Source organism: Scyliorhinus canicula, chromosome 16 (genome assembly GCF_902713615.1).
Source record: "Scyliorhinus canicula chromosome 16, sScyCan1.1, whole genome shotgun sequence".
Classification (NCBI taxonomy): Eukaryota; Metazoa; Chordata; class Chondrichthyes; order Carcharhiniformes; family Scyliorhinidae; genus Scyliorhinus; species Scyliorhinus canicula.
The window spans coordinates 926,049-942,000 of NC_052161.1; the positions used below are offsets into that span (position 1 = coordinate 926,049).

The 15,952-nt window shown below is 46.0% G+C and overlaps 1 protein-coding gene across 2 annotated transcripts in view; it reads left to right on the plus strand.

Annotated features, from left to right (window-relative positions):
- pcgf6 (polycomb group ring finger 6) overlaps positions 1 to 15,952 on the plus strand; it is a 94,855-nt gene that overhangs the window by 36,443 nt on the left and 42,460 nt on the right. For both annotated transcript variants that reach the window (XM_038773280.1, XM_038773281.1), the window contains exons 7-8: positions 103 to 130; positions 11,873 to 11,971. In XM_038773280.1, the coding sequence (XP_038629208.1) occupies positions 103 to 130; positions 11,873 to 11,971 (127 nt within the window). The remainder of the gene's footprint in view (positions 1 to 102; positions 131 to 11,872; positions 11,972 to 15,952) is intronic.

Consider the following 15,952-nt stretch of genomic DNA (forward strand, 5'->3'; position numbering starts at 1 on the left):
AAGGTGAAACATCAGCCTGCCATATGTTTCTGGAGTTTGCACATTAAGTGGATCTCAGCCCTGGGCCATCACAATCTAATAGTTGTTGTTTTGTTTTTGCAGAGCTGATCTGGGAGTTGGTGACTATAAGGTAGGAACATTGTAAACAGAACCAAACTCATTGATCAAAATCCTCCTTCAGACAGTGGGGGATAGGGGAGTTTATATTGAGGGGATGGGGGTGGGTATATCACTCAGGATTAGGTGAATTTATCGCGGTTAGGGTTTATATCTCCTGGGGATTGGGGAGTTTATATCGCGGTTAGGGTTTATATCACCACAGGATAGGGGGGTTTATATCGCGGTTAGGGTTTATATCACCACAGGATAGGGGGGTTTATATCGCGGTTAGGGTTTATATCACCGCGGGATAGGGGGGTTTATATCACGGTTAGGGTTTATATCACCCGGGGATAGGGGGGTTTATATCGCGGTTAGGGTTTATATCACCGCGGGATAGGGGGGTTTATATCGCGGTTAGGGTTTATATCACCGCGGGATAGGGGGGTTTATATCGCGGTTAGGGTTTATATCACCCGGGGATTGGGGAGTTTATATCGCGGTTAGGGTTTATATCACCGCGGGATAGGGGAGTTTATATCGCGGTTAAGGTTTATATCACCACAGGATAGGGGGGTTTATATCGCAGTTAGGGTTTATATCACCGTGGGATAGGGGGGTTTATATCGCGGTTAGGGTTTATATCACCGCGGGATAGGGGATTTTATATCGCGGTTAGGGTTTATATCACCACAGGATAGGGGGGTTTTATATCGCGGTTAGGGTTTATATCACCGCGGGATAGGGGATTTTATATCACGGTTAGGGTTTATATCACCCGGGGATAGGGGGGTTTATATCGCGGTTAGGGTTTATATCACCCGGGGATTGGGGAGTTTATATCGCGGTTAAGGTTTATATCACCACAGGATAGGGGGGTTTATATCGCAGTTAGGGTTTATATCACCGTGGGATAGGGGGGTTTATATCGCGGTTAGGGTTTATATCACCGCGGGGGTAGGGGAGTTTATATCGCGGTTAGGGTTTATATCACCACAGGATAGGGGGGTTTATATCGCGGTTAGGGTTTATATCACCGCGGGATTGGGGAGTTTATATCGCGGTTAGGGTTTATATCACCCGGGGATAGGGGAGTTTATATCGCGGTTAGGGTTTATATCACCCGGGGTTTGGGGAGTTTATATCGCGGTTAGGGTTTATATCACCGCGGGATTGGGGAGTTTATATCGCGGTTAGGGTTTATATCACCCGGGGATTGGGGAGTTTATATCGCGGTTAGAGTTTATATCACCCGGGGATAGGGGGGTTTATATCGCGGTTAGGGTTTATATCACCGCGGGATAGGGGGGTTTATATCGCGGTTAGGGTTTATATCACCCGGGGATAGGGGGGTTTATATCGCGGTTAGGGTTTATATCTCCCGGGGATTGGGGAGTTTATATCGCGGTTAGGGTTTATGTCACAAGGATACCCAAGAACCATAGAATCCCTATCGTTGCAGAAGAAGGACATTCGGTCCATCGAGTCTGCTCCAACCCTGAGCCTGTGTCTCTGGCACTGTGAGGCAGCAGAGCTAACCAATGTGCCTCGTGCCGGCCTATACCAACACCCACAATATAAACCCTAAACTCAATATAAACCCCCTTATCCATGGATGGCACAGTGCTTAGCATTGCTGCCTCACAGCCCTTAGCATTGCTGCCTCACAGCCCTTAGCATTGCTGCCTCACAGGCCTAGGTAGGGTGCTCTGTCAGAGGATCGGTGCAGACTTTTTTTTAAAATTTAGAGTATCCACTTAATTTTTTCCAATCAAGGGGCAATTTAGCATGGTCAATCTACCCACCCTTCACATCTTTGGAATGTGGGGGTGAGACCCACGCAAACACGGGGAGAATGTGCAAACTCCAAATGGACAGTGACCCAGAGCTGGGATCAAACCTGGGACCTTAGTGCCGTGAGGCAGCAGTGCTAAACGCTGTGCCACTGTGCTGCCTGCATTGGTGCAGACTTGATGGGCCAAATGGCCTCCTTTGCGCTGTAGAGGTTCCATGGATTATATCATAGTTAGGGATTATGTAACAGGGATAGGGGAGTTTATATCACAGTTAGGCAGCACCTTCCAAACCCATGACCACGACCATCTAGAAGGACAAGAGCAGCAGATACCTGGGAACCCCACCACCTGGAGGTTCCCCCCCCCCCCCCCCCCCACCCCCCAAGTCACTCACTACCCCGATTGGGAAATATATCGCCGTTCCTTTGCTGTCGCTGGGTCAAAGTCCTGGAACTCCCTCCCTAACAGCACAGTGGGTTCACCTATACCTCGGGGACTGAGGCAATAAATGCTGTCCTAGCTAACGACACCACATCCCGTAAATTGATTTTTAAGAAGTTAAGATTATTTTGCAGGGATAGGGGAGTTTATATCGCGGTTAGAATTTATATCGTGGGATAAGGGGTTTATCTTGTCCATAAGACAGCAGGGTAGCATGGTGGTTAGCATAAATGCTTCACAGCTCCAGGGTCCCAGGTTCGATTCCCGGCTGGGTCACTGTCTGTGTGGAGTCTGCACGTCCTCCCCCTGTGTGCGTGGGTTTCCTCCGGGTGCTCCGGTTTCCTCCCACGGTCCAAAGATGTGCGGGTTAGGTGGATTGGCCATGCTAAATTGCCCGTAGTGTCCTAATAAAAGTAAGGTTAAGGGGAGGGTTGTTGGGTTACGGGTATAGGGTGGATACGTGGGTTTGAGTAGGGTGATCATGGCTCGGCACAACATTGAGGGCCGAAGGGCCTGTTCTGTGCTGTACTGTTCTATGTTCTATAAGTTTTAAATAGTGGGGGGATTAGGAGTTTATTTTGCGGTTACGGTTTATATTGCGGGATAAGGAGTTTATTTTGCGGTTACAATGTGAAAAGATTGTGGAATGGTTGTTGCAGCCACGCTGTGATTTTTATGTATTTTGATATTGCCGATGTCACTAATAAAACATAGAACGATACAGCGCAGTACAGGCCCTTCGGCCCTCGATGTTGCACCGACATGGAAAAAAACTAAAGGCCATCTAACCTACACTATGCCCTTATCATCCATATGCTTATCCAATAAACTTTTAAATGCCCTCAATGTTGGCGAGTTCACTACTGTTGCAGGTAGGGCATTCTAATGCACTGGAAATGACGGAATGTCGATTTATTCAGAATCAGTCGGGGAATATTGCAATCCATTTGTGAGAATCCAGTTGTGGTAAATATGCTTGAAACATGACAGGATTTTAAAAATCTGTTCTTGCACCCCCCCCCCCCCCCCCTCCTTGTGGTTATGCAGCTGTTATCCTGTGAATCCAAGAATTTTTGGAAGAATTGAACCGACCAAGCAAATAATTTGCAAGTGACATTTCCTTATATCATGGACTAACATGTCGGCTCTGAAGACTTTTTGCATCGAGAAATGGTGCTCAGTAATAATTATAAACTGACAGAAATGTTTACAAATAATAAGTGGGGCCAGCAGCAAATCTCTGAACTGTGGCAAAGGTGTACTGAAGTGGGAGCAGGCTGGATGATTTTCTGCATTTAGCTGTTGGCACTCTTGTGTACCAGTTGGGAACAAGGCGCAGTTAGAGAAAGGGGGTACTGGTGATGCACAGAGAGTAAATGCAACACAGCAGTATGTAAGGTGTTTTATAAAGAAACAGCAGAGCGTTGGCTAGGGGCACGAGCCGACAGGATTGGTGTGGAACTAGGTGAAACATCCACGCAGAATTGGTGCCATTCAGGGCATTGTGTACATCCAAGTGGGAAACCGGGGCACCTGGAGGAAAGCCACGCAGACACTGGGAGAACGTGCAAACTCCACACAGCCACCCAAGGCCGGAATTGAATCCGAGTCCCTGGCACTGTAGGTAGCAGTGCTAATTATTGTGCCACCCTGGTGTTTGCACCAGTTTGACGCTGGGTAGGGGGACTGTTACCTGCATGCAGGATTGGTTCTGGGGACCGAAGGAACTTGGCCCTGTAAACATTCCTATTATAGAAGGTTAGTGATCAATTCATAGTGAGTTACTGGCACTAAGGGGCATTTTGGGCAAGTGTTTTGGCACTAAGAGTTTGTGTGTGCTTTTTAAAAACGTTTCTCCCCTTTCCCTGGAACACTCATTGGAAAACCCACCTCCCCTTTGCTGCTCTCTGTTGACTCTCTCTTGTGGCAAAAATGCCAACCCCTGCAGCACTTGTGCAAGGTGAACTTGGAGCGTGGAGGTGAACTTGGAGCGTGGATTGGTACTTGGGACTATGATGTTGTGGCCATTGCGGAGACATGGTTAGAACAGGGACAGGAATGGTTGTTGGATGTTCCGGGGTATAGATGTTTCAGTAAGAGTAGGGAAGGTGGTAAAAGAGGTGGAGGAGTAGCATTGTTAATCAAGGATAGTTTAACGGCTACAGAAAGGCAGTTCGAAGGGGATCTGCCTACTGAGGTAATATGGGCCGAAGTTAGAAATAGGAAAAGAGCGGTCACATTGTTAGGCGTTTTCTATAGGCCCCCAAATAGTAATAGAGATGTGGAGGAAGAAATTGCAAAACAGATTATGGATAGGTGTGGAGGTCTCAGGGTAGTTGTCATGGGTGACTTTAACTTTCCAAATATTGATTGGAACCTCTATAGGTCGAACAGTTTGGATGGGGCAGTTTTTGTACAGTGTGTGCAGGAGGGTTTCTTGACACAATATGTGGATAGGCCGACAAGAGGGGGGGCCACATTGGATTTGGTACTGGGTAATGAACCGGGCCAAGTGTTAGATTTGTTTGTGGGAGAGCACTTTGGAGATAGTGACCACAATTCGGTGTCTTTTACTATTGCAATGGAGAGGGATAGGGCCATACGGCAGAGTAAGGTTTATAATTGGGGGAGGGGTAATTATGATGCGATTAGGCAAGAATTAGGGAGAATAAGATGGGAACAGAAACTGTCAGGGAAAGGAGGCACAAATGATAAGTGGAGCTTGTTCAAGGGACAAATATTGCGTGTCCTTGATAGATATGTCCCTGTCAGACAGGGAGGAAATTGCCGTGTGAGGGAACCATGGTTCACAAAAGAGATTGAATGTCTTGTCAAGAGGAAAAAGGAAGAGTATGTAAGGATGAGAAAACACGGTTCAGTTGGTTCACTTGTGGGTTACAAGGTAGCAAGGAATGAGCTAAACAAAAAAGGGCTTAGGAGAGCTAGGAGGGGGCATGAGAAGTCCTTGGGTCGGACCAAGGAAAACCCCAAGGCTTTTTACTCTTCTGTGAGAAATAAAAGAATGACCAGGGTGAGGTTAGGGCAGGTCAAGGACAGTAGTGGGAACTTGTGCATGGAGTCAGAAGAAATAGGAGAGGCATTGAATGAATACTTTTCTTCAGTGTTCACCAAGGACAGGGACCGTATTTTTGAGGATGAGAGTTTGATACAGGCGGGTAGGCTGGAGAAGGTAGATGTTCTGAGGAAGGATGTATTAGCAATTTTGAAAAACCTGAGGGTCGACAAGTCCCCTGGGCCAGATGGGATATATCCAAGGATTCTTTGGGAGGCAAGGGAGGGTCCTCACTGTCCACGAGGATAGTGCCAGAGGACTGGAGAGTGGCGAATGTTATTCCTCTGTTCAAGAAAGCGAATAGGAATTACCCTGGTAATTATAGGCCAGTTAGCCTTACTTCGGTGGTCGGTAAGTTAATGGAAAAAGTCCCGAAGGTAGAGCAATTGATGTCGTACACATGGATTTTAGTAAGGCATTTGATAAGGTTCCCCATGGTCGGCTCATGAAGAAAGTAAGGATGTGTGGGATAGAGGGAAATTTGGCCAATTGGATAAGTAACTGGCCATCACATAGAAGACAGAGGGTTGTGATGGATGGTCCTCTGCTATTTGTGATTTTTAGCAATGACTTGGAGGAGGGGGGCTGAAGGGTGGGTCAGTAAATTTGCTGATGACACCAAGATTGGTGGAGTAGTGGATGAGGTGGAGGGCTGTTGTAGGCTGCAAAGAGACATTGATAGGATGTAGAGCTGGGCCGAAAAATGGCAAATGGAGTTTAACCCTGATAAGTGCAAGGTGATTCATTTTGGTGGAAAAAATTTGAATGCGGATTACAGGGTCAACAGCAGGGTTCTGAGGAATGTGGAGGAACCAAGAGACCTTGGGGTTCATGTGCACAGATCTTTGAAGGTTGCCACTCAAGTGGCTAGAGCCGTGAAGAAGGCTTATAGTGTGTTAGCGTTTATTAACAGGGGGCTTGAGTTTAAGAGCCACGGGGTTATGCTGCAACTATACATGATCCTGGTGAGACCACATTTGGAGTATTGTGTGCAGTTCTGGTCACCTCATTATCGGAAGGATGTGGAAGTATTGGAAAGGGTGCAAAGGAGATTCACCAGGATGCTGCCTGGTTTGCAGGATAGGACTTATGAGGAAAGGTTAAGGGAGCGAGGGCTTTTCTCTTTGGAGCAGAGGAGGATGAGAGGCAACTTAATAGAGGTTTATAAGATGATGAGGGGGATAGATAGAGTGGACGTTCAGAGACTATTTCCTCGGGTGGATGTAGCTGTTACATAACTATAAGCTTCGGGGTGGGAGATATTGGAAGGATGTCCGAGGTAGGTTCTTTACTCAGAGAGTGGTTAGGGTGTGGAATGGACTGCCTGCTGTGATAGTGGAGTCGGACACTTTAGGAACTTTCAAGCGATTACTGGATAGGCACATGGAGCATACCAGAATGACGGAGTGGGATAGGTTGATCTTGGTTTCGGACAATGCTCGGCACAACATCGAGGGCCGAAGGGCCTGTTCTGTGCTGTACTGTTCTATGTTCTACTTCACAGAAGTACACAATCTTTGCAGTGACTTTGCCTAAAGGCTGGCAAATATTCAACCACGAGAGGCCAAGACTGTTTTGCCTTGAGTACGTGCCCCCACACATTATGGGGAGGTGGTGGCAAAGTGGTATTGTCGCTGAACTCGTAATCCAGAGACCCAGGGTGATGATCTGGGGACCTGGGTTCAAATCCCAGGTGATGGAATTTTAAAATAAATTTAATTTACCCAATTATTTTTTTCCCAATTAAGAGGCAATTTAGCGTGCCAATCCACCTGCCCTGCACATCTTTGGGTTGTGGGGGTGAGACCCACGCAGACGCGGGGAGAATGTGTAAACCCCACACGGGCTGACCCGGGGTTGGGATCGATCCCGGGTCCTCGGCCTGGTGACGCCCCCCCCCCCCTCCCACACCCCCAGTGCACATCTAAATACTTCTTAAATTTCATGAATAGCAAGGGCCCCAACACTGATCCTTGCAGGACCCCCACTGGACACAGGCTTCCTGTCATAAAAACACCCCTCGACCATCATCCTCTGCTTCCCGCCACTCAGCCAATTTTGGATCCAATTTGCCAAATTTCTTTAGATTACATGAGCTCTTATCTTCGCTATCAATCTCCCATATGGGACCTTATCAAAAGCCTTCCTGAAGTCCAGGTAGACTACGTCCAATGCATCTCCCTCATCTACATACCTGGTCACCTCTTTGAAAAATTCAATCAAGTTGATCAGACGTGAACAAAACCATGCTGACTGTTCTTGATTAATCCCGGCCTCTCCAAATGTAGATTCATTCTGTCTCTCAGAATTGCTTCCAGTAGTTTCCCCACCACTGAGGTTAGACTGACCTGGTTTATCCCTTCCTCCCTTCTTGAATAATGGTACCACATTGGCTATCCTCCAGTCCCATTACTTTATTCTGTCATGTAAAGACGTTTCATAAACACCTGCCAAATAGATCCTGAATGCAAAATCCTTCAGCTTGCAGACTAATTATGGAATTAAAAACTTACCATTCCTCCACTGTAGGAACAGTGTGAAGGGAAGTGTTCAACATTGAGATTTCCATCCTTTACTGCTGCCCTCCCAGTGCCTGGCATGAAATTAATGTGAGGGTGGGGGCATGGTGGGTTAAGTGCAAAGGTTTTGGGGCTTGACAGCACCACTCGATTACAATTCTGAAACCTATATTCAAATTCCAGTGTTGGATTTAAGGCAAAGTTGTTGGTGGATATACTTTTGAGGAAGAAAGACTCAATGCGAAGGCTGAACCACCCGTGGCTAAATAAGGATGGTATCAAATGGAAAGAAAAGGAATATCATGCTGCAAAGGCCAGTAGTAGGTATTTAGAAAATTTTATAAACCAGTAAAAAATGGTTCTAAAAAATTAGAATCTGAGAGTAAACTAGTGAGGAATATAAAGACCGAGTAAAAGCTTCGACAAGTATATAAAAAAGTGTAGTTCAAGTAAACAGTTTCTTAGAGGATGCAACTGGGGAATTAATAATGGGAAATAAGGGAATGGCAGAAATTGTGAATGTGTATTTTGTATTTATCTTCACAGTAGAAGATGCAAAATAAATAGTAAAAGAAAATTGAGGAGGGAAAGGGAGGGAGGAACTTAACAATCATTCAGTGGAGAAATGTACTGAGAAAACTAATGGAACTAAAGACCGACAAGTCCCCTGGATCCAACGGCCTGCATCTTAGGGTCTTAAAATAAGTGGTTGCTGAGGTAGTGGATACAGTCAGAAAGGTTCCAGCGGATTGGAAAACCACAATTTAACTCCTCTGTTTAAGAAAGGAAGAAGACACAAAGCAGGAAACTATAGATCAGTTAGCCTAACATCTGTCATTGGTAAAATACTAAAATCCATTCTTAAGGAAATAGCAGCAAGACATTTAGAAAATCATAATACAATCAGGCAGAGGCAACATGGATTTGTGAAAGAGAAATCTGTTTGAGAATGTAACAAGCAGGGTGGACAGAAGTGAACCTGTACTGTAGCATTTCCAAAAGACATTCAATAAGGTTTACATAAAAGATTACCACACAAAATAGTCTGGGGGATAACATGTCATGGATAGAGGGTTGGTTGGCTAACAGGAAGTTGAAAGTGTCAAAAGTGCTGCGGCCTCAACTATTAACAATTTACATAAATAACTTGGATGAAGGGACAGAATATATTGAGGCTAAACTTGGTGATAACACAAAGACAGGTGGGAAAGTAAATTGGGCAAGGACATAAGAGTCTACAAAGGTGTATAGATGAGTGAGTGGGCACAAAACTGGCAGATGACATATAATGGGGAAAAGTATGAACTCACCTACTTTGCCAAAAGAATAGAAAGGCAGTATATTATTTAAATATAGAACATAGAACATTACAGCGCAGTACAGGCCCTTCGGCCCACGATGTTGCGCCGTCCTGTGAAACCCCTCTAAAGTCCCTCTACACTATTCCCTTATCGTCCATATGCCTATCCAATGACCATTTTAATGCGTTTAGTGTTGGCGAGTCCACTACTGTTGCAGGCAGGGCATCCACACCCTTACTACTCTCTGAGTAAAGAACCTATCTCTGACATCTGTCTTATATCTATCTCCCCTCAATTTAAAGCTATGTCCCCTCGTGCTAGACATCACCATCCGAGGAAAAAGGCTCTCGATGTCCACCCTATCTAATCCTCTGATCATCTTGTATGCCTCAATTAAGTCACCTCTTAACCTTCTTCTCTCTAACGAAAACAGCCTCAAGTCCTTCAGCCTTTCCTCATATGATCTTCCCTCCATACCAGGCAACATTCTTGTAAATCTCCTCTGTACCCTTTCCAATGCTTCCACATCCTTCCTATAATGTGGCGACCAGAACTGCACACAATACTCCAAATGCGGCCGCACCAGAGTTTTGTACAACTGCAACATGACCTCATGGCTCCGAAACTCAATTCCTCTACCAATAAAAGCTAACACACCGTACGCCTTCTTAACAACCCTCTCAACCTGGGTGGCAACTTTCAGGGATCTATGGACATGGACACCGCGATCTCTCTGCTCGTCCACACTACCAAGAATCTTACCATTAGCCCAGTACTCTGCCTTTCTGTTATTCCTTCTAAAATGAATCACCTCACACTTTTCTGCATTAAACTCCATTTCCACCTGTCAGTCCAGCTCTGCAGCTTATCTATGTCCCTCTGAACTTGTAACATCCTTCTGCACTGTCCACAACTCCACCGACTTTAGTGTCATCTGCAAATTTACTCGCCCATCCTTCTACGCCCTCCTCCAGGTCATTTATAAAAATGACAAACAGCAACGGCCCCAAAACAGATCCTTGTGGCACACCACTAGTAACTGGACACCAGTCAGAGCATTTCCCATCAACCACCGCTCTTTGTCATCTATCAGCTAGCCAATTTCTGATCCAAGAAAGATGCAAAACTGTGTGGTACAGAAGGATCTGGTGTCCTGGTACATGAATCATAAAAAGTTAATGTGCAGGGCGCAACAAATAATTAGGAAGGCGAACGGAATATTGTTGTTTATTGCAAGGGGAATGGAATATAGAAGTAAGGGTGTTTTACTACAGTTGAATAGGGCATTGATGAGACCACATCTGAAATTCTGTGTACAGTTTTGCCCCCCCCCCCCCCCCCCACGGAGAAAGGATATAATATCATTCGGAGCAGTTCAGAGAAGGGTCACTCAGCTTGATACCTGGGATGGGAGGTTGACAGGTTGGGCCTGTATCCATTGGAGTTTAGAAGAGGTGAACTGATGGGGTTGATACTGAGGGGATGTTTACCCTTGTGGGAGAGACCAAAACTCGGGGACAATTTAAAAATATATAGTCTCCCATTTAAGATGGATGCAAGAACCTTTTCCCTCCAATGGTTTATGGAATTCACTTCTCCAGAAACCAGTGGAGGCAGGAGCATTGAATACTTTCCAGGATGAGTTAGATTCTTAATTAACAAGAGAATCAAAAATATAGAGGGCAGGCATAAATGTCAGCCATGACCCAATCAAATGGGAGAGCAGGATCATGGGACCAAATGGCCTATTCCTCCTAATTAACAAAAAAAGGCCAATTCCTGGGATGAGGGGATTGTCTTTGAGGAAAAGTTGAGCCTGTGCTTATTGGAGTTTAGAAGAATGACAGATGATCTTAGTGGAAGATCTAAGATTCTGAGGGAGAGGCTGAGAGAATGTTTCCCTCGTGAAGGAATCTAGACCTAGGGTCTCCCAGTTTCAGAATAAGGGGTCTCCATTGATCAATAATGGAGTTGGAGGGGCAGGCATGAAAGTGGAGTTGAGGTCATGATTGCATTATTGAGTTGTAGATCTGGCTGGAGGGGCAAAATGGCCTATGCTGTCTTTGATGTTTCATGAGCATAAACAGATGCATATTTTGACAATATGAGTGACATCTAGAGGCCATTATTAACAGATTTGAAGCTGGATATTTTAGGGGCTGGTTTAGCACAGTGGGCTAAACAGTTGGCTTGTAATGCAGAACAATGCCAGCAGTGTGGGTTCAATTCCTGTACCGGCCTCCCCAAACAGGCGTCGGAATGTGGCGACTAGGGGCTTTTTACAGTAACTTCGTTGAAGCCTACTTGTGACAATAAGCGATTTTTATATTATGTTTTATGTTATACGGATCTGAAAGTGAGAGTTGTCGTAGATGATCAGCTTTTGCTATAATACCATCCAGCACCAGGATACATTGACACATCTCCGGTGAACAGCAGACGGTGTGTGGAAGTGGCTGCTACTCCATTTCTAGAGGGGCTGAACAGTGTACCACCTCCATAATCCTACTGATGGACAGTGTGTTAATCCTGAACTGAAGGCTTCTGGTATCCATTTTCATATCAACATAAGGAGGTCACTTTGCCACTCAAACCTCGGACTCCATTAATCCCCAGGTTGATTTTCTATCTTTTTTTCTTCAGCCATTGCAGAAGAAATACATCCGGGTGTCGGAGGAGGCAACAATTCGACATGTTGAAAAGTTCATTAGAAAGAAGCTGGAATTGGACCCAATCTGTCAGGTAGGCCACATAAAGGTTGTCAGAATCTGAGTGTACACCTGGAAGGGGCATCACTCCGAGGAAGATTGCGATCCCTCTGATGTGCCTGGAGTAGAAAGTTGCAATGGCTGTGAGCCTCAGTGTTACAAATGAGAACGGAATAGCTTTTGTTAAAAAGGTCATTCGTGGAATATGGTCCCAGGCAAGGCCAGGTTTTATTGATTGCCCCTCGTTACCCTGAGAATGTGGTGGTAGCTGCTCTCTTGAATCACTGCAATCCATGTGGTGATGGTACTCTTACATGCTATAATGGAGGGCATCCAGCATTTTAATCCAGCTATTTTGGAGGAGGAACGATATTGTTCCAAGTCAGAGTGACGTGTGACTTGGAGGGAAACGTGCAGGTGGTGGTGATGTTCCCTTGCTGGTGATGTTCCCTTGCAGGTGATGGTGATGTTCCCTTGCACGTGATGGTGATGTTCCCTTGCACGTGATGGTGATGTTCCCTTGCAGGTGATGGTGATGTTCCCTTGCAGGTGATGGTGATGTTCCCTGGAAGGTGGTGGTGACGTTCCCTTGCAGGTGGTGGTGATGTTCCCTTGCAGGTGGTGGTGATGTTCCCTTGCAGGTGGTGGTGATGTTCCCTTGCACGTGATGGTGATGTTCCCTTGCAGGTGATGGTGATGTTCCCTTGCAGGTGATGGTGATGTTCCCTTGCAGGTGATGGTGATGTTCCCTTGCAGGTGGTGGTGATGTTCCCTTGCAGGTGGTGGTGATGTTCCCTTGCAGGTGGTGGTGACGTTCCCTGGAAGGTGGTGGTGATGTTCCCTTGCAGGTGATGGTGATGTTCCCTTGCAGGTGGTGGTGATGTTCCCTTGCAGTTGCTGCCCTTGTTCTTCTCAGTGATGGAGAATGTAGGTGTAGGAAGTGCAGTGAAGGGAACCTTGGTGAATTGCTCCATTGTATCTTTGTAGATGGTTCACACTGCTACCACGTGTGCCAGTGGTGATGGGAGTGAATATTTATGGTGGTGGGTGGAGCAGCAATTAGGCAGGACTGCATTGTCAAGCTCTTCAGTGTTTTGGAGCTGCACTCCTCCAGGCAAGTGGGGAGTATTCCATCACACTCCTGAGTTATGCTCTATTGGTGATGGAGAGGTGTTAATGATTTATGAGATGAAACACTGCCTGGAGTTTCCAGTCTCTGACCTGTTCTTGTGGCCACTGTGTTTATGTGGCCAGTCCAGTTGGGTAACTGGTCAATGTTGAGCCCCAGAATTCAGTGATGAAATGCCATTGAATGTCAGGGAGGTGGTTAGTTAGTTTTGTGGTGGAGATGGCCACTTCCCAGCACTTTTGCGATAATTATCAACCCAAGCCTGGATCTTTTCCAGATCTTGCTGCTTGAAGATATGAACTACTTTATATGAGGATTCATGAATGAAATTGAGCATTGTAGTCATCAGAGAACATCCCCACTTCTATGATGGAGGGAGGGGCATTGATGAAGCAGCTGAAGATGGTTGGGCCCAAGTCTTGGGATCTCCTGCAGCGACGTCCTGAGTCTGAAATGACTGGCCTCCAGCAACGTTAGTGTGAAGGTGGGTTTTCATCTCCGCCAAGACTTGATCAATAATGTTGTGGATGATGCATCTGTAACGGGTAGATTGGTGAGGATGAGGTCAGATAGGTTTTTTCCCTCATGTTCGTTCTCTTACCACCTACTGCAGGCCCAATTTATCAGTAGTGTCCTCCAGAAGTACCCACAGGTGTTGGATACTCCCCTTAGAATTTTTTGTTATAGTAGGGATATATTTATCTGAAGCATCATCTTAATGTCTGCTGCTGCTGCTGTATTGATCTATCCTCTAGCCTCGAATCGCAGTTCATTTCAGCTGGCTCAGCTTTCAGTCACATAGTTGCCCTTATTTATGTTTAAAATACTAGTGTTAGATCCACTATTCTTCTTATCACACTGTGTAAAATTCAGTCATATTGTGGTTGCTTCTACCTATGGGTGCCTTTACTCTGAGATCATTAATTAATCGTGTCACATTACCCAATACCATGGCTAATGTAGCCTGGTTACTTCCAGGATGTGCTGCTCCTAGAACCTGTGTCAAAAACACTCTTATGAGCTGCTCATCCAGCCTACTGCTGTCAATCTGATTTTTTCCAGTTTATATGGAGATTAAAGTCACCCATGATTATTGGTGTCCCTTTGTAACCAATAATTCTTCTTGTATACTTCTTCCTACAGTGTGGTTACTGTTAGGGAGTCTGCAGACCACGCCCACTGGTAACTTTTTCCCCCGACTAGTCCTCATCTTCCAAACTGATTCCACATCCAGATCTCCTAAACCAAGTTCATCTCTGACTATTCCATGATTAACAGTGCTACCCCTCCACCTTTAACCAACTTCTATACTTCTTGAATGTTATATAACCCTCAATTCACAGCATCCAATCCTTGCCATCCTGCAGCCTCTGTAATGGCTATCAGATTGAATTTATTTATTTCAATGTGTGTTATTTATTCATTTACTTTGTTACAGAGATTTACAGTGCAGAAGGAGGCCATTCGGCCCATCGAGTCTGCACCGGCTCTTGGAAAGAGCACCCTACCCAAGGTTAACACCTCCCCCTATCCCCATAACCCATTAACCCCCACCCAACACTAAGGGCAATTTTGGACACTAAGGGCAATTTATCATGGCCAATCCACCTAACCTGCACATCTTTGGACTGTGGGAGGAAACCGGAGCACCCGGAGGAACCCCACGCACACACGGGGAGGATGTGCAGACTCCGCACAGACAGTGACCCAAGCCGGAATCTGGGACCCTGGAGCTGTGAAGCGATTGTGCTATCCACAATGCTACCATGCTGCCGTGCATACGAGGGCTATGCACATTCAGATACAAAGCCTTTAGTTTTGTCTTTGTAACATCTAGATTTTTGAATAAATTTAGAATATCCAATTTTTTTGTTCCAATTAAGGGGCAATTTAGCAGGGCCAATTCATCCCTGCCGATCCTTTTGGGTTGTGGGTGTGTGACCCACACAGACACGAGGAGAATGTGCAAACTCCACATGAACAGTGACCTGGGGCTGGAATCGAACTCGGGTCCTCAGCACCGTAGGCAGCAGTGCTAGCCACTGCACCACCCTGCTGCCCTGTAACATTAGTTTTGTCTGTTAGTGTAATCTTCAGAATTTTTGTCCCTTTCCCTTCCTTCCATTCTCTGATTCTCATTTCCTATATTACTATTTTGCTCTCCAGCTCTGATTCTACCACATCATTTGTAACATCTGAATCATTCGCAACTCACTAAAATTGACCAGAGGACCCAGTAGCATGGACAGCTGCAAGATCTCAACCAAAGTCTTCAGAAATGATAGAGAAGAAAAAAAGTAGGTGGGGTGAAAATCCCCTTTCGAGAAGACAATGTGAGGGCAAGGACAGATTCCATCAAGTTAAAATTGAGCAGATAAAGAGATGATCACACTACCCAGGGTATTGTGTCGGCTACCAAATGGTGAGAAAGAAAGAAAGATGGAGGACGGGACAGGCGCTGTGTTACCCCCAGTGCTGTCTCTCTGTCACAGTGAGGGGACAGGCGCTGTGTTACCGCAGTGCTGTCTCTCTGTCACAGTGTGTTACAGTGAGGGGACAGGTGCTGTGTTACCCCCAGTGCTGTCTCTCTGTCACAGTGAGGGGACAGGTGCTGTGTTTACCCCCAGTGCTGTCTCTCTGTCACAGTGTGTTACAGTGAGGGGGACAGGTGCTGTGTTTACCCCCAGTGCTGTCTCTCTGTCACAGTGTGTTACAGTGAGGGGACAGGTGCTGTGTTACCCCCAGTGCTGTCTCTCTGTCACAGTGTGTTACAGTGAGGGGACAGGCGCTGTGTTTACCCCCAGTGCTGTCTCTCTGTCACAGTGTGTTACAGTGAGGGGACAGGCGCTGTGTTTACCCCACAGTGCTGTCTCTCTGTCACAGTGT